This window comes from Chanos chanos, chromosome 10 (assembly GCF_902362185.1).
Source record: "Chanos chanos chromosome 10, fChaCha1.1, whole genome shotgun sequence".
NCBI lineage: Eukaryota > Metazoa > Chordata > Actinopteri > Gonorynchiformes > Chanidae > Chanos > Chanos chanos.
Window position 1 is genome coordinate 3,761,015 of NC_044504.1, and position 24,826 is coordinate 3,785,840.

At 41.3% G+C, this 24,826-nt stretch overlaps 4 protein-coding genes across 5 annotated transcripts in view; 3 read left to right on the top strand and 1 right to left on the bottom strand.

The window, feature by feature from the left end:
- Positions 1-2,629: 2,629 nt before the first annotated feature.
- Positions 2,630-12,559, top strand: egfl6 (EGF-like-domain, multiple 6). The gene is made up of 13 exons (XM_030787218.1): positions 2,630-2,703; positions 3,995-4,101; positions 4,751-4,843; positions 4,956-5,075; positions 5,518-5,637; positions 6,217-6,351; positions 6,487-6,609; positions 7,206-7,268; positions 7,765-8,061; positions 10,947-11,021; positions 11,106-11,201; positions 11,838-12,103; positions 12,452-12,559. The coding sequence occupies exons 1-13, from the start codon at positions 2,630-2,632 to the stop codon at positions 12,557-12,559; spliced, it is 1,677 nt and encodes a 558-aa protein (XP_030643078.1).
- A 2,452-nt stretch (positions 12,560-15,011) lies between these two features.
- On the top strand, positions 15,012-18,044 carry rab9a (RAB9A, member RAS oncogene family). The gene is made up of 4 exons (XM_030786295.1): positions 15,012-15,099; positions 15,982-16,133; positions 16,705-16,736; positions 16,943-18,044. The coding sequence occupies exon 4, from the start codon at positions 16,973-16,975 to the stop codon at positions 17,576-17,578; it is 606 nt and encodes a 201-aa protein (XP_030642155.1). The 5' UTR covers positions 15,012-15,099; positions 15,982-16,133; positions 16,705-16,736; positions 16,943-16,972; the 3' UTR covers positions 17,579-18,044.
- Positions 18,045-19,876: 1,832 nt separating this feature from the next.
- trappc2 (trafficking protein particle complex subunit 2) lies at positions 19,877-21,883 on the bottom strand. Of its 2 annotated transcripts, none has more exons than XM_030786652.1 (5): positions 21,663-21,883; positions 21,288-21,401; positions 20,991-21,135; positions 20,632-20,717; positions 19,877-20,544 (listed from the first exon to the last, which is right to left on the bottom strand). In XM_030786652.1, the coding sequence occupies exons 2-5, from the start codon at positions 21,378-21,380 to the stop codon at positions 20,446-20,448; spliced, it is 423 nt and encodes a 140-aa protein (XP_030642512.1). In that variant the 5' UTR covers positions 21,381-21,401; positions 21,663-21,883; the 3' UTR covers positions 19,877-20,445. The 2 variants fall into 2 exon arrangements, with proteins under 2 accessions (XP_030642512.1, XP_030642511.1); XM_030786651.1 differs by having other exon boundaries at positions 21,288-21,427.
- Positions 21,884-22,254: 371 nt separating this feature from the next.
- Positions 22,255-24,826, top strand: part of ofd1 (OFD1 centriole and centriolar satellite protein) — a 16,725-nt gene continuing 14,153 nt past the window's right edge. Inside the window, exons 1-9 of the mRNA XM_030786584.1 lie at positions 22,255-22,350; positions 22,579-22,779; positions 22,943-23,011; positions 23,123-23,150; positions 23,266-23,373; positions 23,755-23,891; positions 24,085-24,258; positions 24,465-24,571; positions 24,662-24,781. Of these exons, the coding sequence (XP_030642444.1) occupies positions 22,255-22,350; positions 22,579-22,779; positions 22,943-23,011; positions 23,123-23,150; positions 23,266-23,373; positions 23,755-23,891; positions 24,085-24,258; positions 24,465-24,571; positions 24,662-24,781 (1,040 nt within the window). The remainder of the gene's footprint in view (positions 22,351-22,578; positions 22,780-22,942; positions 23,012-23,122; positions 23,151-23,265; positions 23,374-23,754; positions 23,892-24,084; positions 24,259-24,464; positions 24,572-24,661; positions 24,782-24,826) is intronic.

Here is a 24,826-nt window from a genome sequence, read left to right on the forward strand (position 1 = left end):
TTTTTCCTAATTTTTGCTCACCCTCATTCACTGCTCACTGAAGCATTTGTTTTAAGGTCCGGTTAAACCACACCATCAACCTGTCTGACTGTGGATAATAAAAAGATCAAAATTGTTACAGTGGCTTTTCCCTGAAAACGGTTTACAGAGATCTTTCATGATTCTGAATGTAAACTCCTCTCTAAGTTTTGTTTGGCCTTTTTGTTTACACCCAGAATGATTTATGGGGGGGGGGGGGGGGGGGGGGGGGGGGGGGGGGGGGGGGGGGGGGGAATCAGTCTTAACATTTTTAAATGAAATGTCAACTAACTCTTCACTACTTCTCCTCTCAAAATAATTCCAAGACTTGTCAAATGTTTTCCCTCATAACAGATACTTTTCCTCATTCCACACATCATTACAATATGAAATGTCAACCAACATCTGCAGCTAAAACATTTCAGACATGGAGAGCGACCACTAAAAGGCGGTGGAGGTTCAAAGAGCTCCGGCAAGCTGAACACCTGGCCCACGCCGTTCCACGCTGGCAGATCCACACGCATTTCTGTCATCAGTGGGTTCTCCTCTGTCCATAAGCACAGGAGGATGTTATAAAGAACATGTAAAAACAAAAACCATAGGCAGGGGTCTGCTATTATAACAATCTGTGAGGGACACAGTGAAACAGTATTTTATGATTAACATCTTCTGAGTCTGATGCTAGACTGAAATTCAGAAAAGGGATAGACAGAGACCAACTCTGTTAAAACCACAGAATGTCAGATTATGCACTGACTTTACATGGCTTTACACTAACATGATCCATCATTTAAAAAAAAAAAAGGGAAGAAAAATGAAATATTTCAGAAAAAACAATCTTTTCGTTTAGCTCTTGAAACATTCTGGTCAAGTCCAATTCTGAGGACTGAATTTGGGATTCACATTTTCTCTCTATAGCCTTCTCAAGTTCTTATTTAATTTTGTAAGCTGATTTGGATACACTGAATAATATAGCCTAATTCAATTGTGTTGGCTAAACTTACATGAACTTCAAATATTGAGTGTGTATTGCTATCTTCTGTGCACTACCTCTTGAGATTTTGACCTGGGTACCTTTCCACATCACGCTTTTTAAAAACAGACTGGCTCTGACATGAGAGACATTCGGAAGTTAATAGCACTTTACAGAACATAACCTGCAGCTACACAAGGGTCATTTTACATAATACTGCGAGAACAGACATTTGTCAATATGATATCCTGTGTCTTCATTTGGAATATTCATTCTCCTCTCAAATGAGACTGACTTCACCCAGCCTTTGAAAATTCTCATTGGACAGTTTGTTCCAGATGTCTAGTCTTGGAATGAGAATCAGAAACAACCTGTCCTTTTACCGTAAAAATGATAAACTGTCCTTGTTTGGCAATTGCTCTGGTAATTTCTTTCTTTTTTGTCTTTCTGTTTCTTGTGTGTGGATTTTTCAGTAAAGTTAGCACTACACAAAGCAAATGACCAAAGTGTGATCCTTGGTTAATGAATTGAGAGGGCTGTCCTGGGCAAAGAGAAAAGAGAGAGAGACTGTCTGTTTAGAAAGACTAGAAGCAGTGTATCTAATTCTCAGGAGTTCAAGCATCTTCTGGCATTAAAAGGACACTGCATTGCCTGACCAGATGTTTGTCTTTCCTTAAAAACCTCACAGAGTCATAAAACTCTTTTACAACTCACATTAAATTCTCTTGAACTTTGTATTAGCACGGGTGTCAGTGCTACTTTGTGCATGCTAATGACTGGAATCACATCAAAGGTCACCGTAGCTGGTAATTACAAGTCCAAAGCCCAACTAAGTCCAAAATTAGCAGAAGAAACCCAACTAATTAACTCCAAAGATGATATGAGTGCTGGGCTGAAGAGATTTTTGAACTGAAACAAAACAGAACTCTGAGATAAAAGACATGAAGCGGCAAATGAGTCAGAGAATGAAGCCAGCAGAGGGAGTGATATCTCAGTAATCAGAGGTTCAGATGGATATTGACTGTGATGTCTAACTAGCTCTAATTCCCCATATGCTTCCTCAGACAATAACCAAAGAAGACCACAGATGGGTCTTTTCCCCTTGAGCTAGCGGATTGAGTTGTGGGACATGCCTCATCAATCACAACTCCTCGGATTGGGTTACAAGGGGGGGGGGGGGGGGTGCGTCTGAGCCACTTAATGCTCTTAAAACTCTTTTAGCCCCCCCCCCCCCCCCCCCCCCCCCCGCACACACACTCACACACTCACTATAATCACAGCCTACCTCTGGAATTTCAGTTGAGAGAGAGAGAGGGGAGATTCACCATATGGGAGTAACAACACTGAGAAAAAAAAGAGAGAGAGCAAGAGAGGGAGAGAGAGAGAGAGAGAGAGGGAGAGAGAGAGAGAAGGAGAGAGAGAGAGAGAGAGAGAGAGAGAGAGAGAGAGAGAGAGAGAAGAAAACAGATGAACGGAGACAAGTCAGCAGGAAGGCTTTAGTGTGTGCCTAGAGCTTTCATTGAGAACTTTCAGTGAATGGAGTAAGAACACCAGGCAAGGACAGAAAACTGCAGGATAAAAAAAAAAAAAAGAGAAAGAAGAGAAAGAGTGGAGGAAACGAAGCTGGGATCAAAGATAATGCAGCACCTCAGCTGGATCAGTATTTTGTCCCTCTTGTTCTGCGTTTCTTGTGTAAACGCAGACATCTACAGGTGAGTGGCTTAGAGGGTATACTCTTTCAAAAGTTTATGTGCTACCTCAGATTTTACTCTGATTTGCTCTGCTACCAGTAAACTACACCAATTATCATTACTACTCTCTTCTCAAACCCTCAGGTGTGCACTCATGGTGTCTTTCATTGAGCGGTGCTGTATTTAACAGAGGCATTCTCCTATAACGTCACATGAAATCTAAACAGCAAAAAAAAAATTCTAGTTGGCTGGTTCATTAGCATGTTTCACAAAATGTAAACTGTTTGGGCTGTTTGGGTTGCATACCTGCACTTTGACACACTGTCTAACCCTTCCGTCCCCTGCAACGCCAGCTCCCGGGGGTGGGGTGGGGTTTGGGGGGGGGGGGATTCAAGCTAAATGTGGCGCCCCAACTGTTAATAGCCGGTGGACCAGAGCAACAGGTGTCGCTCTGGGCAGCTTTTACTCGCGTGAACTATTCTGGTTGAATTCAGTCAGGTGTCAGATTCCTCCAGTCTTCCTGGAGCCTGGTGTGTTTTTAGGAGTCTGTCTGTCAGAATGTTAAACATCTGGGACAGTGGGACCGGCATCGAGGCGGCGAGGATGCGGCGAATGCACCATCTCAGTAGGATGTCTATGTTCGGTTGCTCAGACTTGACTGTAGAGGTCTCCTTCAGTGGTCTGAGGAGACCACCCTGTCTAAGGTTCTATAACAGACTCTTCCACCTTGTGTGTAACGAGTTTGCAGGCATTCCATTCATCTGCACCTGCAGATGTTAGCTGGAGATGTGAATAACACGTGGTTAAATTATAGAGGAAATCTGGCAAAGGTGGAAGTCACCACTGCCTTTTGAAAAACACTAGGAGCATGGATGAGAGAGAGAGAGAGAGAGAGAGAGAGAGAGAGAGAGAGACAAACAGAGAGAGCGAGCTTCTTTTTCCTCGTTCTGTCCAACATCCTGTTTGCCAGTGTGTTGGCTCCACAGGGATCTAGGTTTCCTCCTCTGTAATCCACAGTGGGGAGAGCAAACTGTGCCGCGTTTGTTTTCCACACAAACTTCTTTAAAAGCACAATTAGTGCAGCAAGGCCCAAAGGCCCCTACTCATTAGAGCTTTGAAAGGTGCTCCTCAAAGCACCCTCCTCCAAATTCACAATCCATGCCCAAGAACCCATGTGTTTCAACTCCACGAATTCACATCAATGGTACATTATTTACTGTAACAATACGTTAAAATTGGTTGTAGTTTATTGTTATGAACTGCAAACATAAAACTGTGGTGTTGTATTACTGAACTTTTTTCTCTTCCAAAGACAATCCAGGCAAGTCTCAGGAGGTAATGTTCCAGGTGTGTGTCGTTATGGTCGGAAACTGGAGTGTTGTTACGGCTGGAGGAAAAACGCCAAAGGCCACTGTGAAGGTAAATGGTCTGTAAATAAAAACTTTAGCTCTCGGCTTCACTTTTTTCATTCATTTTCTACTCGTTTGGAGGCATTCCGATTGGTTAGAGACGTCTGAACAGGCGCCATGCTTTCAAAGTAACTAATTTCCACTGGAACTATCATTAAGGATCCCTGCCAATAAGCGTCATTATTATTCTGTCTGTTCGGAGAATAACCTCGAGAAGGCCTGACATAAGTAAAATCTGACCAAATTAGAAGGCGAAATAAATCAAAATTGACATAAACAGAGGAGTCTTAATGTGACACAGATGAGTCGATGTCTCCTCAACTGGGTCATGAACCCTCCGTTACTTGAAAACATATCATTTTCACTTCAGAACTTATTCTAAAAGGGGAAAAAAAAACTCCATATTAGTCCACAGTAGGAATGCTGATTTTTTTCTTTTCTTTTCTTTTCTTTTTTTACAAACATGTACGTATATCTAATATTCGGCAGCTGGATGCTTTTTACTGCCAGAGAATATAAAAGAAAATTATATCTGAGATGAAAAATTGGCTTTTTTCTTTCCACTTCCACTTTTGTCTGTGAATGTGCTCGACTTTCTCCGAACCACCATTCTAGCGTTTGCCTATAAATTTCCTCTCACGAATTGAATGTTTCACCAGCCCAGTGCGAACATGGCTGCAAACACGGAGAGTGCGTTGGCCCTAACAAATGCAAATGCTACCCGGGATACACAGGAAAAACATGCAGTCAAGGTCAGTGGGGTTAATGGAAGAGTTTGACTGAAGCTTCACTTGATTTTACCTTTTGACCCCTGTGTTACTGGTGGATCTCTCTCTCTCCCTCTCTCCCTCCCCTCATCTTCAGATCTGAATGAGTGTGGCCTGAAGCCACGTCCCTGTGAGCACCGTTGCATGAACACCTTTGGCAGTTATATTTGCTACTGTCTGAACGGATACACGCTCATGCCTGACGGATCCTGTGCCAGTGAGTCTACATTTTCACTGCAATGCTTCAAAAAATCTGGAAATGCCAAAAGCCATGTCCCACCAAAAAACCAATGCTCATCCATACTTCAATCCATGTATACCATCAAAGCAGGAAATCCAGTCCACTCTGCATATGGTTACAATGACACGAAAAGCAACAACGAAAACATGTGCTGATTTTATCGAGCAAAAACCTCTGAAACAAAGCCTTGCTCTTAAAATAAATGTATATGTTGTGAAACAAACATTATCTTTACATGATACCTACAGGTCGTAACTGTTTGAGTGTATGTTGTGTTATATTCGACTTTGTGCTTGCTCTGAAAAAAGTATATATATATTTATATATATATGCTTCTGTGGTCTTCAGACTCTCTGCTGGCTTTTCCTTGTTCTCAGGGCAGAGTACCTGGGGCTAATTCCTGCATTTGTCTCTCCAGACTCCAGGACGTGTGCCTTGGCCCACTGCCAGTACGGCTGTGAGGAGGTCCAGGGAGAGATTCGCTGTCTGTGTCCATCCGCTGGGCTCCAGCTCGGCTCAGACGAACGCACGTGTGAGGGTGAGACCAAATGAACCATCTCTCATGCAAATGTTGATGTCTGTTTATCTCTGCACTCAGCCTGACTGCAATGGCTCTCTATCTATCTGGTAGCCTGGATCAGCTTCATTCTTTAGCTGACAGGTTACCAGGGCAATCCTTGACTCTTTACCTGACTTATTTCCAAGACAACTCTATTATCAGTTTATATTATTTGAAACAGATACAATCCCATTTTGGCAGGAGCCTCTATCAAAACCCAGACCTCACATATGTTTCAAGATTATTTTAGACAAAATTCTGGTGGCTACAGACAAAACAATATTGATTTTTTTTTTCTCATACAACTGATGTAGTTTGAAACTTCTGGGAAATCCAAAAATCTGCAGTTGAGCATAAAAAGGATGTGGGATTTCAGGAAAAGGACAGTGTAACAAAAAAATCAGTGGAAACCTCATAAACTCCTCCACAGAAACCTAGAAACAATTAATATCTAATACCACCTCTGACAAACAAGAGAATAGCGCCACAACGCCCGTAAACTGCATCCAAAGAATTTGACGTTAATTTACAAAACACTCTTTGTCGTTCACTCTTTAGACATCGACGAATGCGTGACCGGGAAGAATCTGTGTCCTTATAACCGACAGTGTGTGAACACCTTCGGAAGCTACTTCTGTAAATGCCAGAGTGGCTACGATTTAAAGTATGTGGATGGTAAATACGACTGCGTAGGTAAGGTCACGACACATTAATTCATGTGTCTGATTATTAGCATTACGAAGCAGAATGCTTTCAATGAATACACAGGATTACATTCTCTGTCCTATCATTTGTTTTGTTTTCTGTCCCCCCCCCCCCCACCCCCAGATATAAATGAATGCATCGCTAACACACATAAATGTAGTCACCATGCTGAGTGTATAAATACGCAAGGCTCCTTCAAGTGCAAATGCAAGCCAGGCTTCCGGGGTAGTGGATATGTCTGCTCAGGTAAGAACGGAAAACGTACAACCACTTTTTCAACATTATAACATTTAAGAAAAGAAAAGAGACCAGACACTAGACTTCAGTACAGTTTTAGAGTACAGCGGAATATAATTAAAGTGTGGATTTTGGTGTAATTAATAGTGGCAAATCCACTCTCTAAATATATCCTTTTCATCCAAGAGAAAGATATCTCTCTGACCCATTTCTCACCACTGCTGCAGTCATATTTTTTTCATCTGCACCCTTCCAAAAAAAAAAAAAAAAAAAAAAAAAATGCAAACATGAGCACCGCCAAGAGCAGTTTCCTGTCTTTGGACCCTCCTGAACTCTCCAGCTGTTACCGAAGGGGAGCCTGTGATTGGAATTACACCTGTGTAAATATCTGCTTTTGTACCAAACCCACTGACCTGAAGGACAGAGGAAAGGCTTGTCTGAAAATGCCATGGATAGGAAGAAACTCTGCAGAAAATCCTAACATTCAGACAAGAGATTGTAGGTAGTACAGGACGCAGGTTGAGGGAGTTGATTCTTTTATTGGAAATCTCACACCCGGGGAGGGAAAAATTTGTGTGAATGAAGATGCCTCTCATGTTTTATAGTCAAGCCCTATTATCAAATCACTGCGGACGGAGACAAAGGCAGTGCAGATGAGTTCCTCAACGGTGAGACTAGGACAAAAAGTTCTCTGGCTTCCTCTTTTCGCACCTAAACTCATTCCAAATGCACCGAGCTTAACCTAGCTTTAGCGCTTTTAATGGCCTGCATCTCCACTGACTTCATCTGAAGCTTTCAACATACGTCCTCCACAGCTTACCCCGCAACACAGCCACTAGCATGTCAGCACACAGCGTGTCACAGGTCTTAGCTGTACGGTCATGCCGAGCTTGCATGATATTTTCAGCTTGACACTGTGCTAATTTTTAGAACGCCATAAAAACAGTTTACTATATAAAAAGAGCTGCTTTGCTAGGAATGTTTATTGAAATTTGTTTGGCCGAATATCGAATTTAGATTAGTTTTTGTTTTTGTTGTCGTTTTGTTTTGTTTTGGGTTTTTTTCCCAGAAAAACTAAGGGAAGTACACTGCACTGCATGTACAGGCTTAATGAGGCAATTAATGTCTTTGTGAGAGTTAATTTTTTTTTCTCCTCTGCCAAAGCTATTCCAGATGCCCCAAAGAAACCTTGGATTCTGGGAGGCAAACTTGACAATGAGCAGATTAAAAATGTCATCCCTGAACCAGAAGTTACCGAATCCCCCCGAATTCGCCTTCAGCCTTTCGACTACGACGGAGAAGTCTACATAGGCAGCCCTGAGGAAGAGACGCTGGTCTTCCCACAGGAGGAGGAAGAGACAGATATCCCCGAGGAAACAGAGGATGAAGACGAAGGAGGTGAGGAAAACGAGGAGAACCAAGTGGAAGATGAGGAGCTCAATCCAAGAGGAGACGTCTTCAGTGAGTGTGTTGTCCTTAACAGTAACACCTCCCCATTGTAGGCATGGGAGGTTACAAATGAAACAGATTAGATTGTAGATGGCCTTTTACCCCACTGTTACCATAGCACACCACGCTTAGCTAATCAAAACAAAAGAGTCTGCCCTCAAGTTGGTGACATGAAAATAAACCAACCCAAAACATATGCAGTTAGAATATGCACAAATATGCTCTGTTTCTAATACAGAAATATTAAAACTATTCTCATTATTTACCAACCCTGAAGATGATCTCAGACTGGAAATTACCTCAGAGAAACTACACCTTTTACATTAAGTACAGCTAGTTATGACTTACAAACTAGTTAAAACAGCTTAGCCGTTTTCCCGCATTTTTACACAACTCGCCGCGGGCTTCCTCCAGCAGTGATTCCCGAGTCTCTCGTGCCTGCTCACTGTAATTTATGGAGTCAGAATCCTGGCCTAATTACAGACACACTTGACTCTGCGTTTTCTGGCAGCTTTAGATTTCCTTGCCCTGTTTAAAGGCAATCTGGATTCCAGGATAGGATCGTATCACACATTAGATACCACAATTAGATACCGCGACTAGCTTTCTGTTTCTGCTCGCAAGCTGCCGGTCTTAAAATAACTCAGCTGTCTGAGCGGGATACGAGCAATTGTGCGTAAAACACAGACATAGGAGATTAGGTTGGAGTTGTAAAGTGTGAAAAAGGTTCATTTCTGTCACAGAACACTGAAAATCTTGGCTGACACGTGCTTGTATTTGGATACGAGGAATCACCGACTGAGATCCGACAGCGTTGTTCGCTTGTCAAATATATGAGGGCTGACTGACAGAAAGACTAGGGGGGGGATGGAGGACTCAGATGTTGTCTCATTTTTGAGAACAAAATGATTCTCTCCAAAACATTACACTTGCAACCACTTGTGTTAATTGAATGATCCTGGAATCTTTGAGCAGAGCCTTGAATGGGTTGTTTAGTGCATGTCTGCCTTTGTTTAAAACAGTACTCAGAGACCTCTCCATGGCAAGCAAGGACAAGAAACAGCTGCCTGCTCAATGGAACAAAAAAAAAAAAAAGAAAAAAAAAAGGAAAGCAACCATAAAGTAAGTTTCAGAAACGGGTGGTCAGATGAAGACGTGGCAGAGACTGTCATAATCATTCAAGCTGTCAAACGTGTCCAGTTCTCTCAGCCTTTTGGATCCTAGACCAACTCCCACCAAAGACTGAGCGCATACTGAGATTGTTTCTAAAAGTAGCTCAAATGCTTGGACAGGTGAGGAGAGTCTCTTTTTTCCTCTCCTCAAATGAATTTCCAAGAATATTTTTTGGAAAAGCTGAGAAGACCAGCTGAAAAAGGCCACAATGCAAAAAGAGGTCTCGTATCTAGCGCCATACTTAATCCTGAAGCTCACAGCCCGAGGACATGATTTTAGGACAAGAGAACAAAAGAAATCCTTTGTTTTTGCTCTCAGACAGGCTGCAGAGACTCTCGTTTGAGGGGAGACAGGAGAGAGAAAGACAGAGAGACTGTCTCAGGTGTAAGCCAGAGGCAATGCTCCCATCAGTCTGCAGTCCCTGAATTCCTTTCACTCGTGAAGGCTTAACACAGCCATGGCTTGCACCGCTTTTCTGTTCTTGGCAGCGGGGTTCATTGAGAATGCAAAAAGAAAAAAATTCTTTTGGTAACTGATATCCACATGCAGAGGGACAGGTTATCACCAAATTAAAGCAGACCATAGCGGTATTCAAATCTAAAACATTATTATAGATTATCATATTACTGTTATTGTATTATTATTGCTGTGAATAAAACCGGAATCATGTGATAACTAATGGCCTCAGTAGTAGTTTTGGAGGTGACATGTTGACAAACAGAATGTTTGTGTAAATCAGTTAACTTGAGCTGTCACTTTAACTGTCTCTCCTTTAAAATGTGAGGATATTCAACGTTCAGCTGACATTTTGGAAATCTCAACATGTGTACGCTGAAGATCATACCTGAGAAGACATAGATCTGTCAGAGAGATCAAAAATAAAAAACATCTGTGATCTTTGCCTTGATTTTGATTTTCACAAGAGCAAGTCAGAGCTCAGGGAACAAGAGTAGACAGGCCCAAAGATGTCAGTCAACTGCAGGAGGGCGAAAGAGGAATTCCTCCCCCCTCGCTCTGTGTGTGTGTGTGTGTGTGTGTGTGTGTGTGTGTGGTGGGGGGGTTGAAAGCCTCAGGACAAAAGTTTCCCCAGCGCTGTATCCCAGGGTTGGGGGTCAAAATGGAGGTCGAAGGGTGGGGGTGTAGGGTGGGGGCGTGGAGGGGGGGTGGAGAGCGGCTGGAGGTGTTACGGAGACTCACACCCTCTTATTATCCTGTTGGAGAACAGCTGGAGCAGAACAGACAGGCCAGACTGCAGGAGAAGAGACTCTGTCATCAGCCAACTCAATTCCCCTAAAACACAAGGCCTCTCTGTGCTTGTGCATGTTCGTTTAGGTCAAGTCTGGGAACAACTGATTTTAGTGAGACTCACAGAGTAAAAAGGGGGATGTTTGCTAAAGGACCTTTTAAGTGTAGTATTACCCACAGTGCACCACTTGAGCAGATGGGCAGGTATACACTTGTAGATGCAAAGACCTGATCTCTTTTTCTGTGGAAACATCTGCAATATATCATTTCCCTGTTACATAACAGAGTGATTTTGACTAAATATATTGAATTATGTTTCAATCTCTCTCAAGCAACTGCTGAATTTTTGAAAGTGTCATTCAAAGCACAGATTATTTTTCTGACGGAATTTGTTTACATTATTGTGTGACTAAAACAATGTTTGGTTAGGCAAACGCTGTTTTTTGTTTTTTGTTGTTTTTTTTTATTCTTTCCCACAGTTCCTGAGGAATTTGAGTCTGTGTTTGGTCCACCTACTGAGGTCAAAGAAATACACATTGATCCCGAACAAGAAGGTAAGCGCGAATGACTTAACTTTAGTATCAGTGTCATAATCTTGACACACAGGGACTTCACAAAATGTACACTCTCTCTTTCAGAGTTCATCACAGACTGTAACTTTGACCAGGGTGCGTGTGAGTGGGTGCAAGATAAGGAAGATGATCTGGACTGGAGTGTGTATTACCATGACAACGGTACGGTTACTGTGTCCGTTCACATATGCACTGAGGGTTAAAATCACGGCTTGGGTGAAAACAGCTTAACAAAGTCACGGCAGTGGGAAAGAACTGAATGTGGATTCAACATGTGGAATTTCCCGTCAACTCACATTAAATTCCTTTCAACTCACTTTAGTAAAATTTTAACCTTACAACAGACAGAATGCAGAAATGTCTTATGTGTTTTATTTAGATTAATAGAAAGTGTTTTCGTTGTACAACATCACAAAATTACTGGTTTGTTTTTTTACTGTGAAATGACTGATACTGTGCAAATCCAAGAAAGGACCCGATCGTGTAAAAATTTACCCAGCATTCTCCATTCAACTCTTCCACCCTGATCATGTTTCTTATTTACTGAATTTTCAATCTGTTTGCTATTTGACTTTTGAAAAGTCTCTATTGTCTCTGTATTTCCCCCAGTGCAAGTGAATGAAAACAAAACTGAGGCTGCCCATACCTGCAAAAAAAAAAAAAAAAAAAAAAAGGCATATCCACTTCCCTTACGACAGATGATTGTATTCTTTGTCACATCTTGGTTTGCTAGCGTTTGTTGCCGTCACCATAATGGCGCGATGTGTGTGTGTGTTCGTGTGTGTGTGTGATTCCCAGGGGTGGAGTACTACATGGCTCTGAGCGGTCTGATAGGGAACAGGAAGGACCTGGCCAGACTGAAGCTTCTGCTTCCAGAGCAGGCACGACACAGCAGCCTCTGTCTGACCTTCAACTACCGTCTCCTGGGGCAGCAGGTGGGCGCACTGCGTGTCCTGCTGGAGAACAGCGCCCAGGCCATGTGGGAACAAAGACGTAGCCGAAACCAAGACTGGCAGACAGAGCTCATCTCCATCACACCAGGAGAGGGAGAGACCCCTGAGGCGGTGAGTAACCACTTTCATGAACGTTAATAGATGTCAGAAAGAGGGATTATTATGGAACATGAAGATCAAACTGAGTTCTGTGGGTGGCGTTCTAGCCTCTGGAATGGTTCAGTCCATGGCAGTGACAGATGACACAAAATTCACTACTCTTTTCTTTTTTTTTTTTTAATTGTGATATTTCAATTCAAAAATCTGCCCACAGACTGACCTCTTGGATCTCATCAGACATGTTTGAAGGGATAAATGTGACAATTAATGGTTATAACCAAAAAAAAAAAAATCCGTGGATGTAATCAGCGTGCCGCGTGCTGGGGTCGGGACTGATTGTTTGCTTTGTTCTTTCGTCAGATCGTCTTTGAGGCAGAGCGAGGAAGAGGAGTCGGAGGAGAGATTGGACTGGATAACGTGGTGTTGACCTCCGGGCCCTGTCAGGAAGACGATTCTGTCCTCTTTTAGAACCACAGCGCCACCGGCATTCAGTCTAATCTCCTTCATCTTCGGCGTCGGCCCAGAGAAAGAGAGAGAGAGAAAAAAAAAAACATCTTTCTGCACTCACAGTATTCTTGTCCGTTAGGAAGTCCAACAGTGAAATGCCTCCTCTTTCCCAAAAAAATGAATGCAAACTGGTCACGGAGCTTGTGCCGGACACAGACGCAGCACACAGAGTGAAACATTCTTTTAAATCTTAACTAATAATCTCTGTGGCTGTCGATTCAATATACTGTGTGCTCGCATTACATTCACAACCTGGCCAGTTTTGTTAAACCTCTTTTTAGAAAGACGAAGTTTAATTGGCACAAATAACTACACTAAATAAGAACTTTTTGCAATTACCTTGTCTGTAGTTTTCCTGACCTCAAACTGAATCTCTAAAGCTGGTTCTCAGGTGTGAATCAGGTCAGATGCGTTAGTTACGACATCAAAATAGCATGTGATGGTAAAATACAACAGTACTGTTCAGAAAATTAATATATACAGTAACTAGTAGTCTATATATGATTTGAGTGTTATAGTTCGATTAAAAAGTATCTTGAAGGTTTACAAGTAGCATTCATTCACTGTTTGAATGATTATATGTTGTTACAATTCATACCAGCTGTAAATTTTGCTTTCTTGTTATATTACATTAAAGGTTTTTTTTTTTTTTTTTTTAAGTGGTTCTTATTTGGCCACGGGTATCCTGACTTCAGCGTGTCACTATATGTCTGGAGAATGTTCCAGAAGTACGATAAAGGCGGAATGAATGTAACGTCTTAAAAATGAACATAATGTGGGAAATGGGTCGTAGGATCAGTACCAGCCCCCCCCCCAACAGTTTGGATTATTACACTAATGTACAGATTACAATTTAGAGTGTCTTTTGGATATGCAGTCTCAAATCTCTCATAAGACAGGTCCAATGTAGATCTGCAATAGCGAATTCAGACCAAATCTGCTGTCTCCATTTGAATGAGCAGGTGTGGCATCTGAGTTCTGTTAGAGCCGCTTTAGACATGACCAGGAGACAGACCCTAAACTAAGGGAACCAAAAATTAACAGAGTCAACACAAATCATAAAAGATGAATATGTATTATTAAAAAAAACAAAGGAAAGCATTTACGCTTACTAAAGAAACACTGAACACCATATTTATGGAAATGAAGGGTTTCTCAGTTATCTCAAAATCTGATCTTGTAGTAAAATTACTTGAATTTGAATGCTTAAAAATACTACGCATTCAAATTCAATTCATTCTCCCTCCATTAAAATGGAGAGAAGAATATTGTGTATTTTTCAGTCTGTGAAGGCTTATGCGAAGGGCAGAAGAGTCAAACGGAGAGGTAACCACAAAACAAGACTGCTCTTAAGGCAAATATTCAAGAGAAAATACTCTTCCCAGTCAAGTTCACAGATTACCCAGCTGGCTGTGTCGTTTCAGAAAAGCACCACCCATGCACACTTGTAATTAGAGCACAAACCCTACCCAAGGGGAGGGGGGAGTCCTACCCAAGCCCATCAAAAAGGTTTGTGACAGGATGATAATTGTTGAGCATGGTGTCACACAACACTGATGTTGCACCACACTGGAAAGCAGAGGGACAGCATTTCATTTACCTGGCTGGATGAAACTATTCAGTGACAGAGAGGAATGGGCTCAATTGACTCTAATTGACTTTTGGCCATAAAAGCTTTTAAAGTGTCATGAACAATAGCGCCAATGCAATTCCACCAGCTGAGCAGCGGCCTCCAAGAGGCAGTCTGGGGTCACTTGGTTGTTCATTCTCACCAATGTATAGCAATATATAGCCTAGTAGTATATAGTTATAAAAGAGAGCATAACTGGGCAAGTGTATAGCTATCAGACATGGTGGTAGAGTGATGATAACTAGTATTATATTTAATAGATTTCTTTGTTTAAGTTAGATAAAGGGTAAATGATTGGAAGTGTAGAAAAGAGAGGAACTGAGGGCACGTTTGTAGTAATTAGCAAGAAGAGTAGTCTACGGAGTAAGAGACGTAACGATGGTAAGATGAGGGCGTTGATGGTCGATGGATGAAGGTATGCACTTAAGTGCATTTGCATCAGAGCATCTAGTATTTGGAAAGATCATGTATAGTTACTCAGCAGTGTGAAATTTTGCGGAATACTTTTAGGTTAACTTCAACTTTATAAATCTTGTCTCTTTTCCAGATTCAAATGATGATTCACTCAAACCAGTGAAGGTAAGCAAATTTAATAGAATATTCAGTAAATCAGGTTGAACAGACTCCGATAAGCAGTTTAAATAAGGTCACCGTTTGCACCATGTAACGATGGTAAGATAAGGGCGTTGATGCTAGATGGATGGAGGAATGCCATGGTCACATGACGCGGAATCGCAGCAAATTAGCTTGTCGAACACAACTCCACTTTACAGAAGGAGAGCAGAACTAGCACCAACACAGGAGGGCCAAACGAGGATCCATAATTATTATATTGCAGTACATTGTAGTTGTGTTTCACCAATCGTAGCAGGTGAGCGTGTTTACATTTCTTAAGTCCACAGTGATAGTAATCCTAAATGTACTCTCTAAAATAACGCTAACTCATCAACAATTACTTTTGTTATGCTAGCTAGCCTGCTAGCTTGTGTTGTCTCCTTTGGGGATGGATTCTCTGTCTTTCATTTTATAGACCCTCGAGTGGTAACAGGGCTATGCAGGTATTTGTGCTGACGTTACAGAACGTGGTTCGTTACTGTCTGAAACCGAATGATGCAAAAAAAATCGTTTTTGTAGCACTGCAAGACAGCTTTTCAAGACAGTTTAATGCATCTCTTGTGCCTTTATGCTAGATGCTAGCGATAACGTTTTTCCCTGCAACTTCGCTTGCGTTAAGTAAGTTCTGGAGATAGACTTTCACGGCTGTGGTTACGATAAAACTGTAGAATTATTCCTACTTTTGCAATTTGGTTGTTATTTAGCTGGCTAGTAGCAGCAGTTAGCGAACGACATAGATATCCTCAGCGTCACGTCAATAACATTGATTGCAAGTCAGTTGTCAGGCAGTTTAGTCACGTTTCTAAATGGGAAGTTAACACTTGTCTTCTGTTAGTAGGCTCTGATATTCGAGAATGCGCGGATGATGTATTGGGGGTAATCTGATTCAGAATTTTGTATTGCAGGAAATTCCTATAATGAGCTAACCAATTAACTAATTTGCTTAGTTAAATTGTGAAGCGATGCGGATTAAATGCAGGAGGAATATGAATGAACTGTCTAAGTGGACATTATCTCAGCAATATCAAAAACATATTAGAGGATAAGCATTTCTTATGAAACCTCACTGGTTTCTCTGTGGCACGAGTATTGTCACTGAGGCAGAGGCACTGACGTTTCACATGGCTTTCTGTTGCAGCTGGTTAAACTTTGGCTGACTTACGTGTTGCCCCCTATTATAATGATCAACGCAGAACGCCACTGCATGTGATCTGGAGGACCCAGAGTGGCGCATGATCAAGTCCGGCTGACATAGAGGAGTAGGAGGCAGCAGAACGTGACAGAACTTGGGTGAGTCCATGTAGCTTTCTCCTCGTTTTGCTTCCTTACTTTCCGTACCAAACCATTTGCCAGCGCAGTAAACATCAGCAATGCATCTATGTGAATATACATTTACTGGTGGCTGCTTAAAAAAAGGTGTAGTGGCTTCAGAATTAAGCTCTGTTGTCAAACTGTATGTTTGATCTTCTCTGTTTAGTATTAAGTTTTGTCCAGTGAAAGCAAGAACATAGAGATTATTTTGCAAATGGGTATCATGAAGGCTCTTGTTTCTGAGATGGCTGCAAGACTATCATAAACAAATGGGTTCTGATATAGGATGTCTTCTCTAGTGGTTGCATTAAAGATCAAGCTGTTTGAGTGACAATGTGTAATGGCTGCGTTTTAGCCAAAGTATGTATGGTGGGTTAATGTGGAGCGTCACTGTTTATGGTGCACAGCCTCACTGATAATGCACTTAAGTGCATTTGCATCAGAGCATCTACAGTATTTGGAAAGATCATATATAGTTACTCAGCATTCTGAAATTTTGCAGAATACTTATAGGTTAACTTCAACTTTATAAATCTTGTCTCTTTTCCAGATTCAAATGATGATTCACTCAAACCAGTGAAGGTAAGCAAATTTAATAGAATATTCAGTAAATTCAGGGATTTAGTATTAATGAGACAGGATATGACTAAATATATGGATAACACATGTTCTATCCAATGAGAAATACAAATTTGTTGTGAAATTAAATAATGCATTCATGAATGAAAGCAAAATGTCATTGGAGCCAGGGTTGTAAGGCCGATCTGCGATTGAATATTTCACCTCAGGTTTGCACGCGATCAAGACAGACACCCATCATGGCATCCAGGTCATCCCTGCTCAAAGTCATCTTACTGGGGGACGGCGGAGTGGGGAAGAGCTCTCTCATGAACCGCTACGTCACCAACAAGTTCGACACGCAGCTCTTCCACACCATCGGCGTCGAGTTCCTCAACAAGGACCTGGAGGTGGACGGACAGCTGGTCACCCTGCAGATCTGGGACACAGCGGGTCAGGAGCGGTTTCGTAGCCTCAGGACTCCTTTCTACCGCGGTTCGGACTGCTGTCTGCTCACCTTCAGCGTGGACGACAACCAGAGCTTCCTGAACCTGGGAAACTGGAAGAAGGAGTTCATCTACTACGCCGACGTCAAGCAGCCGGACAGCTTTCCGTTCGTGGTGTTGGGAAACAAAGTGGACGTGACGGAACGGCAGGTCTCCGCGGAAGAGGCGCAGCAGTGGTGCCGAGAGAACGGGAACTTTCCGTACTTCGAGACCAGCGCCAAGGACGCCACCAACGTGTCGAACGCGTTTGAAGAGGCCGTCAGGCGGGTTTTGGCCTCCGAGGACCGAGTCGAACATCTCGTCCCCACAGACGCGGTCAACCTTCACAGGAAACCGCGCAATACCTCCACCTGCTGTTAATCACACACACACACACACAAAAAAACAACAACTCCAAAACATTTTAAAGAACCTGAGCTTGGTCACTGAATTGGGAGAAAAGTTTTTTCTTTGACATTGAAAGCCAGGCAGGTTCTTTTGCACAGACAGTTTTTACCACTGGTTTCTTCCACTGGGTGACATTCCAATCTGACATGGTCTTGTAGTTCATAGACATGAAAGGTATCGTGATATGGTTATAGGTTTCTCACAAATGTGAATCGGCGATTTGGATTCGAGTGGACTTGATGGCCAGAGTTTAATAACACATTGTCTAAAACTTTATATTTACTTAATTCTCGTGATGATGTCTTGCCAAAAAAAAAAAAAAAAGTATTTTATTAAATTAAACTTCCAGTAACCATTATTAACTTAAACGGGGCTTATGGGGAAGGGTTCTAAGCACTATGGCTAATCAATTAACTATATGAGAGTAAGTGTCTGAAGTGCCAGATGTATTAATATTTAAATAATACATTACAAATGTTGGAAAAAAAAGGAAATGTTTCTAAAAAATAAATTTGATGTTTTGAAGCACTTACCGGCAAAAGCATGAGTATCTTAAGAGTGCAGAAAGATGATTAAAATATAAAGAGGAAGGTAACTGTGACCTCTCATGATTATGAACACGTATAGGAAATGACCTCCAGATGACCTTGTGCGATGTCTTTGTTTTCACGTTGCCCATTTTTCAGCAATTGAGAAAGCCATATGCAGGCAAGGGAGGTATATCTTTGTCTCTAGTTCTGATTGAAACATAATTGTTAGCAATGTTGATTTATACATGGGCATGTGAGTTGAAGGCTATAGAGAGGGAATTTTGTGTAACGTGCTTATCTAAGTTCTTCGTCATGGACCACTATTGTTTTCATGCTGCAGAGCAAAGCATTTGTATGTCACATCTCAGGTTATGAGTACTGACCCAGGATCAGCTGGCCTTGACACTGGTAATTGTATCTAATAGGATTCCAAAAAGCATAACTGATCCTAGATCAGTGCTCATATTCTGAGAACTTTGATCAGTCATGATGAGTGTGTATGTGGGGTGTCGGTGCGTCCATGGATTAGGGCTCCATGCCAGATATCAGAGGTTTGGTGGACTGATTCCCAGGCAGGGCATTTGGGGACGCTGTCACTACTGATGGCTTGCTAGTCGATTGTCTCTGCCTGTCCTCTGACTGCTGTCATTGTGCCCTTGAACAAGGCACACTGTAGCTCCAGGTTTTTAGGAACATGGTACTGCTGTCTCTCCTACATCTCTCTGCCGTGATTCAGAACAGCAGCCTCAGAATGGCTCTGCCACAGTTAATCATTAAAAAACATAAACTGAATAAATATGAGACGTGAACATTTTAGAAGCACTGTTTGGAATGTAAGCAAGAGAACACAGTAAACTCGTGCATTGTTATGTCTCAGCGTGTATCGTTATTTACCGATAAACCCACACAACTGGGGGAAAAAAAGCAGCTTTGAACTTCCTTGAAGTCAATCATCATTGAACATAATCAAGATGTAAAATGAGAGGCTTAACTAATAGCATGCATACTCATATTTGCTAAACAAACGCCCAATAGCCACGCTTTTTTGACTGACCGTGGATGTCCAAACAGGCGCGATTGGCCGATTGCTATGGACGAGTGTTTCGGTCCCCGTCGATCCCATCGGTAACAAAAAAACGGTCAGTACGTACTTAGAATTAAGGGCGTATCAGTCAATTCTAACCATACTGATATTTAACGATACAGCGCTGCGAGCGTGGGAAATTTTTCCGCGGTTTTCTTTACGCGTATCAGAGGTATACAGCGTATGCAGACCTCTGTCATCTGGACAGGTGAGATCGTCGTGCTAGGAGAGATACAGGAGATATACCAGTAACTGAACACTGCAGTGACGAAGAAAAAGGATGGGCAAAACTAGGACTACTGGTCATTTGCAGCCAAGGAAATATCTGGGATGGAACTGGTGTTCTCCATGATTTCGCAGTAGCATAGCTGTGCGATGATCACCGTGATTACAGAGAAAACTTTCTTTTATTCGATTATTAATGAACCATGGTATACATTTGCTCCTGCCGCATACTTAAGTTCTGAACGTACAGGCATAGCTCCTAAGGGTTCAGTATCTTCCGGAAAGTAGAAGCACCATCGATGAGGGAAAATTTTCTTTCTTTTTTTTTTTTTCCTTACAAAATCATATTCATAGTTGAAGATTACCAAGAAAGTCATTCAGAAGACTAACATAAAATGTTTATTATACAAGAGTTTTATTAGTTTTACAATACGTGTTTTTTTGCACAGTTATGTATAGGTGACAAGGGTCTTGCATTTCCCAGTCTGAACGGGCAACACACTGACAAACTACACACATGTATCTTTATGGTGCGGTACGGATCACTAACAACAGCGCTTGTGTCTTTGTAATCATTCATTAATGATTACACGACTACATTTCACACTTGTCTTGAATCAATATTTGATTTCTCGGTGAGTATTCCCTGGATGTAATCGGCATAGGAAATGATGTTCACAAGAGTATTCAATGCAGTGAAAGAAATCATATTTATGATTATACTTAACTCCTTCAAGACGCGGTAGTTAATGCATAAACATGTCTGAAAATGTAAGTTAATAAACAAGTAACATACTATTAAGACACATGATAGGGTATAAACAGGTTAGAGAGAGGGGCAAAACAAACCATTTTTATAGAATACATCCAGCCAGCTGAGTACTGTAATTACCTCCTGAATAGACAAACTGATTTGAGAAGTAATTAAAAAAACATTCCACTCCCAAACAAATTAAATAAAAGACTTTTTTTTTCAGAATAATGAATCCTTTTCAGCTAAATCAACTTAAAAGGTGTTTTTTGCCAAGAAACTGCACTTTCCTGTCGAAAGCCGTGGATCGTATCGGTGCGTTCACTTCGTAGAATGGATTCATCGCAAACTGTTAAAAGAGACGGAACATTTGATCAAAAGGAGTGTAACAGTGCTGTTTTCATATGTGTACAACATTATTCTGAATGCAGCTTACCTTGATATACAGCTCATAAACGTCATTAAAGAAGTTCTTGATGCCGTCTTCTTGCCTCACGTCATGAAGCATAATGAACCTCATATGTAAAGGTACAGATTAAGGAACAGCCAAACACACAAAGGGGAGCACACAACGGTCAGATAATTACCAGCCCACTTCTTTCTTTGTGTATTTAGGTACTTGGTAATACAGAAGAGTTTGTCATCATAAATCTCTAACCAGATTAACTGTACATGAATCTAGAACCCTAACCAGAGTGAATAAATTTGAATTACTACCATCATACTGTTAGGTCCGTCTGTATCTAGCAAAGTCACACAGGATGTGATTAATTCACATTAGATTATGAAGGATATGGCCAGCCGTGACAAAGGCGGAGACAAACCATTCGTTAAATTTGTCCACCGTTTTCAGGTACATGTTGTTGGACAGCCACATGTTCTCATCCACCAGATCAAGGGCTGCATGAGCAATGAACTGGTTAAGGTGACGATGGTCATCCTGTTTTAAACAGACAGTACAAAAAAAGGAGCTTCTTACAATGATCCAAAAGTAATGACATAGCAAGACAGACAGAGAGAAGGCAGACAGACGAATAGACAGACACATACATGCATACATACACATAAACATAAACACAGAGATTTAAATACCTTTGACTCTCCTTTCCCAGGAGGCAAAAACTCCATCTCAAACACAGGGTTGTCGTGGTGACCCACCATAACAAAGTAAAAGCTTCCCGACATCGTTTTGCTTCAGTTACAGTGCTGTCAACATGAACCAGTGGTTTGATCTGTTAGTGGAAATAGTGTCCAGTACAACAATTTTGCTTTTTAATTGAGAACCTGCTAAAGAACTGTTAGCTAGCTGACATTAGCACTGCAGTACTGTGCTAGCGCTCTGCACCCAAATTTAAGACTTGTTACAATCGAACAGATCGCGGACTACACTGGCACACCAGTGTGTTCACACATATTACTGTCAAACAGCGTACAAACCTAGGCTATACAAAACATTTCAATACTTACACCGATTTCTCAGAACAACACGGTGGTTCCTCTTAGTGAGATTAGGTCGCACATCAGTGGCGACTTTAATCACGATGTGCCTTATAAATTAACAAAAGATGGGGTGTTTCGATGAGCTGGTATTAACTTCTCAAATAATATTGCAAAACAGTTCTTACAACAACATATCTAACTAAATTTCAAGGCTCATCAGTTCAATTTCACAAAATTTTATTCTTCCATGTACTCAGCTGACGTAAACAGCCAATCAGAGCCCTTGCTTTGGTTGCTTTCCTGAAATGCCATCAACGTGAACCCGGAAATAAAACAATATACAGATCCGGCGGTTAAGAAATTTAAATGGGGAGTTACAACAACAACAAAGCTGTGTGATAGCTGTCACCAAGGACCTGAGTGACTGTTTTGATTATTCGTTCAGGTCACGAAGACCTGTCAGTTATTTAATTCCCTCAGTGCCAGTGACGGATTGACAAGTTAACAGCAGTTTCTGTAGAACAATGTTAGTGTACTAGCAAAACTGCAACAGGTGACAGCTTGTAAGGCAAGTAATTATAAGTTAAACAATTTGTGCATCGCCGGATTTCTGATCATCATGTCTATCTCTAAAGAAGAGAGCTTGTCCTCGGATGAATTAAGAAAGAAGCTTTACCAGACATTCAGAAATCGAGGTGTTCTGGACACTCTTAAGGTTTGTCTTTGTTTTAAAATTAGAACTTTGAGTCTGCACATCTGTTTTAATCCTGACGTTAGCTGTTGATTCTTTCGGTAACTATCTACATGTAATCACGGTAACCATTTGAATAGAATCTGCTCAACCCCGTGCCATAACCCTTGGTTATTACAAGACCTGGCATCTCAGCTTTGCCTGAATATACAAACCGACACTCGGTTGTGTTCCGTTTCTTTTAACTGCCAGACCCAACTTCGGAACCAACTGATCCAAGAGCTGAAGCATCCCGTTCTGAGTGGAGAAGCTGTCCCGAGGCCAGTCCCTGTAAACGCGGACTCTGTCTTGGTTGCAGCGTCTAATAGTTTAATTGTGGAACATCTCCGGAGTTCCGGATACGAATACACCTTGTCCGTTTTCTACCCGGAGTGTGGAATGAGCAAGGAAAAAGTAGGAATCACTTTGAGTTAAATAGTTATTATTCAGAATAAAGTACTGATTGAGCAGGTAGTTATTCTGTGTTCCTAGGTGGAGAACTGAAGAAGGATTTTCATAGATTTGCAAGATCTTTCTAGCACTCATTAAAAAAAAAAAATCACTCTGTTCTTTGTAGGTTTTTTCAACCAGAGATCTACTTCAGCTGCTGAGAGTTAGTCCCAGCTCCCCTCTGTACAAATCTCTGGTAATTATAACCTCATGTTTAAACCAGAAAAAGATTTTTTTTTTCTCATAGCTTATGTGTTTAATGTGATATATGTTCGTATTCTTAACCCGTCTGCTCCACTTTTAACAGACCTCCAATCTCCAGAGGGGTCAGAAAGGTCTGATATATTTTCTTTTCAGTGCCTAAATAAATAAATAAATAAATGATTAAATATTCCTGTTGGAGTAAGTTCTGCAGGAATATCCTATGCTGACCACTGCTGTGTCTTCCAGGCTTTCTGATGAACTTTCTCACAGAACTGTCAGAGCTGCACCTGCACAGAGAACACTGTGATGCTGATACTCAGACTCACTCCTCTTCAGTCTACAGAGAATCTCTAGGTATTCACCCCCTTTTCACTCGGCCCTCAGGCCAGCGCTGACAGACATTTACAATCATTAGAATTATATTAGACTTAAACATGTTGTATCGTTAATTTGCATGTTTGTTTATATTTGTATTTGTGTGTGTAAGTGGAGAAGATGAAGATGATTGACGAGGAATATGAAGTGCTAAAGTCATTAGAATTATATTAGACTTAAACATGTCGTATTGTTAATTTGCATGTTTGTTTGTATTTGTATTCGTGTGTGTGTAAGTGGAGAAGATGAAGATGATTGATGAGGAATATGAAGTGCTACAGTCATTAGAATTATATTAGACTTAAACATGTCGTATCGTTAATTTGCATGTTTGTTTGTATTTGTATTTGTGTGTGTAAGTGGAGAAGATGAAGATGATTGATGAGGAGTATGAAGTGCTTCGTTCCAAAGGGACCAAGTGGGAGTCATTTGACGCTAAGCTTGCCGAGTTTAAAAAGGAGATTGAGGAACAAGCCCAAGCAGAAATCAAAGCAAAGGTGTGTGTGTGTGTTTTAGTAGGCATATTTTACAGATCACACACTATCCGTCCTTCAGGACAAAAAATAAAGGACTGGGTACAATGTAGGGCATTTTTAAATATTGTTACGTGTTTTGTCTTAACACTTTTTCAGTTCTTCTCACAAGTTTGTTTTTTTTATTATTATTATTCTATCCATTTTCACCATCCAGTTACAGCATTTCAAAGAGATGGAAATAGCCAAGGTGCGGATGGAAGAGAAGGAGAAGTCGCGAAAAGAGATACTGGAACTACGGCGGGACATGGAGAGAACCTACGAGATGAAGTCGGAGGCACTGATGAGCAGAGAGAAAAATGCCATTGAACGATTACAGAAACAGCAAGAGGTAGCAATCACTGACTTCCTTACTAACAGCCTGTTTACCAGCCCTTCCCAGCAGAGTATGGACATTCACCCTGCATAGCAATTTGAAATGGTTGAAAAAAAATCTTTAATTTTCAACAGGTGTTGCTATGAAACTTTTCATATGTTTTTGGATTACCTAATTTTTTTGTGTGATGGCTTATTTATGTATTGCACTTTTTGTTTTAGATAGAGGAGAAGGACATCTACATGCAGAGGCAAGCATTGCTCAAGGACATCGAATCCTTCCGGAACAGAGAAAATGAACTCAAGCAAAGGATGGAGATTTTTGAAAAGTGAGTTCACCTCACTTTGTGGCCTTTGCAACTTAAAATTTCAGGTCAGCATCACATACACCATTCCTTTCTCCTCTTTGTTGGTCACAGGAACTGTAAACTTCAGGAGGAGAAGTTTAAAACCACGGAAGACCTGCTGAGGAGACGGGAACTGGCTGTGAAGACCATGGAGGACACGTACGACCAGAAACTGAAGAATGAACTGACAAGGTGCCTGTGTTGCTTAGTTACGGATGCTGTTGTATCCCAGTGCCT

Excerpts from the sequence above, each read along its gene's own strand:
- trappc2 (XM_030786652.1), bottom strand. The coding sequence starts at position 21,380 with ATGTCGGGAAGCTTTTACTTTGTTATGGTGGGTCACCACGACAACCCT. Across the intron at positions 21,136-21,287 it reads CTGGGAAAGGAGAGTCAAAG|GATGACCATCGTCACCTTAA; the intron begins GTATTTAAATCT and ends TGTTTAAAACAG. Across the intron at positions 20,545-20,631 it reads TTTATGAGCTGTATATCAAG|TTTGCGATGAATCCATTCTA; the intron begins GTAAGCTGCATT and ends CTCTTTTAACAG.
- egfl6 (XM_030787218.1), top strand. The coding sequence starts at position 2,630 with ATGCAGCACCTCAGCTGGATCAGTATTTTGTCCCTCTTGTTCTGCGTT. Across the intron at positions 11,022-11,105 it reads CATTGATCCCGAACAAGAAG|AGTTCATCACAGACTGTAAC; the intron begins GTAAGCGCGAAT and ends TCTCTCTTTCAG. Across the intron at positions 12,104-12,451 it reads AGGGAGAGACCCCTGAGGCG|ATCGTCTTTGAGGCAGAGCG; the intron begins GTGAGTAACCAC and ends TTCTTTCGTCAG.
- rab9a (XM_030786295.1), top strand. The coding sequence starts at position 16,973 with ATGGCATCCAGGTCATCCCTGCTCAAAGTCATCTTACTGGGGGACGGC.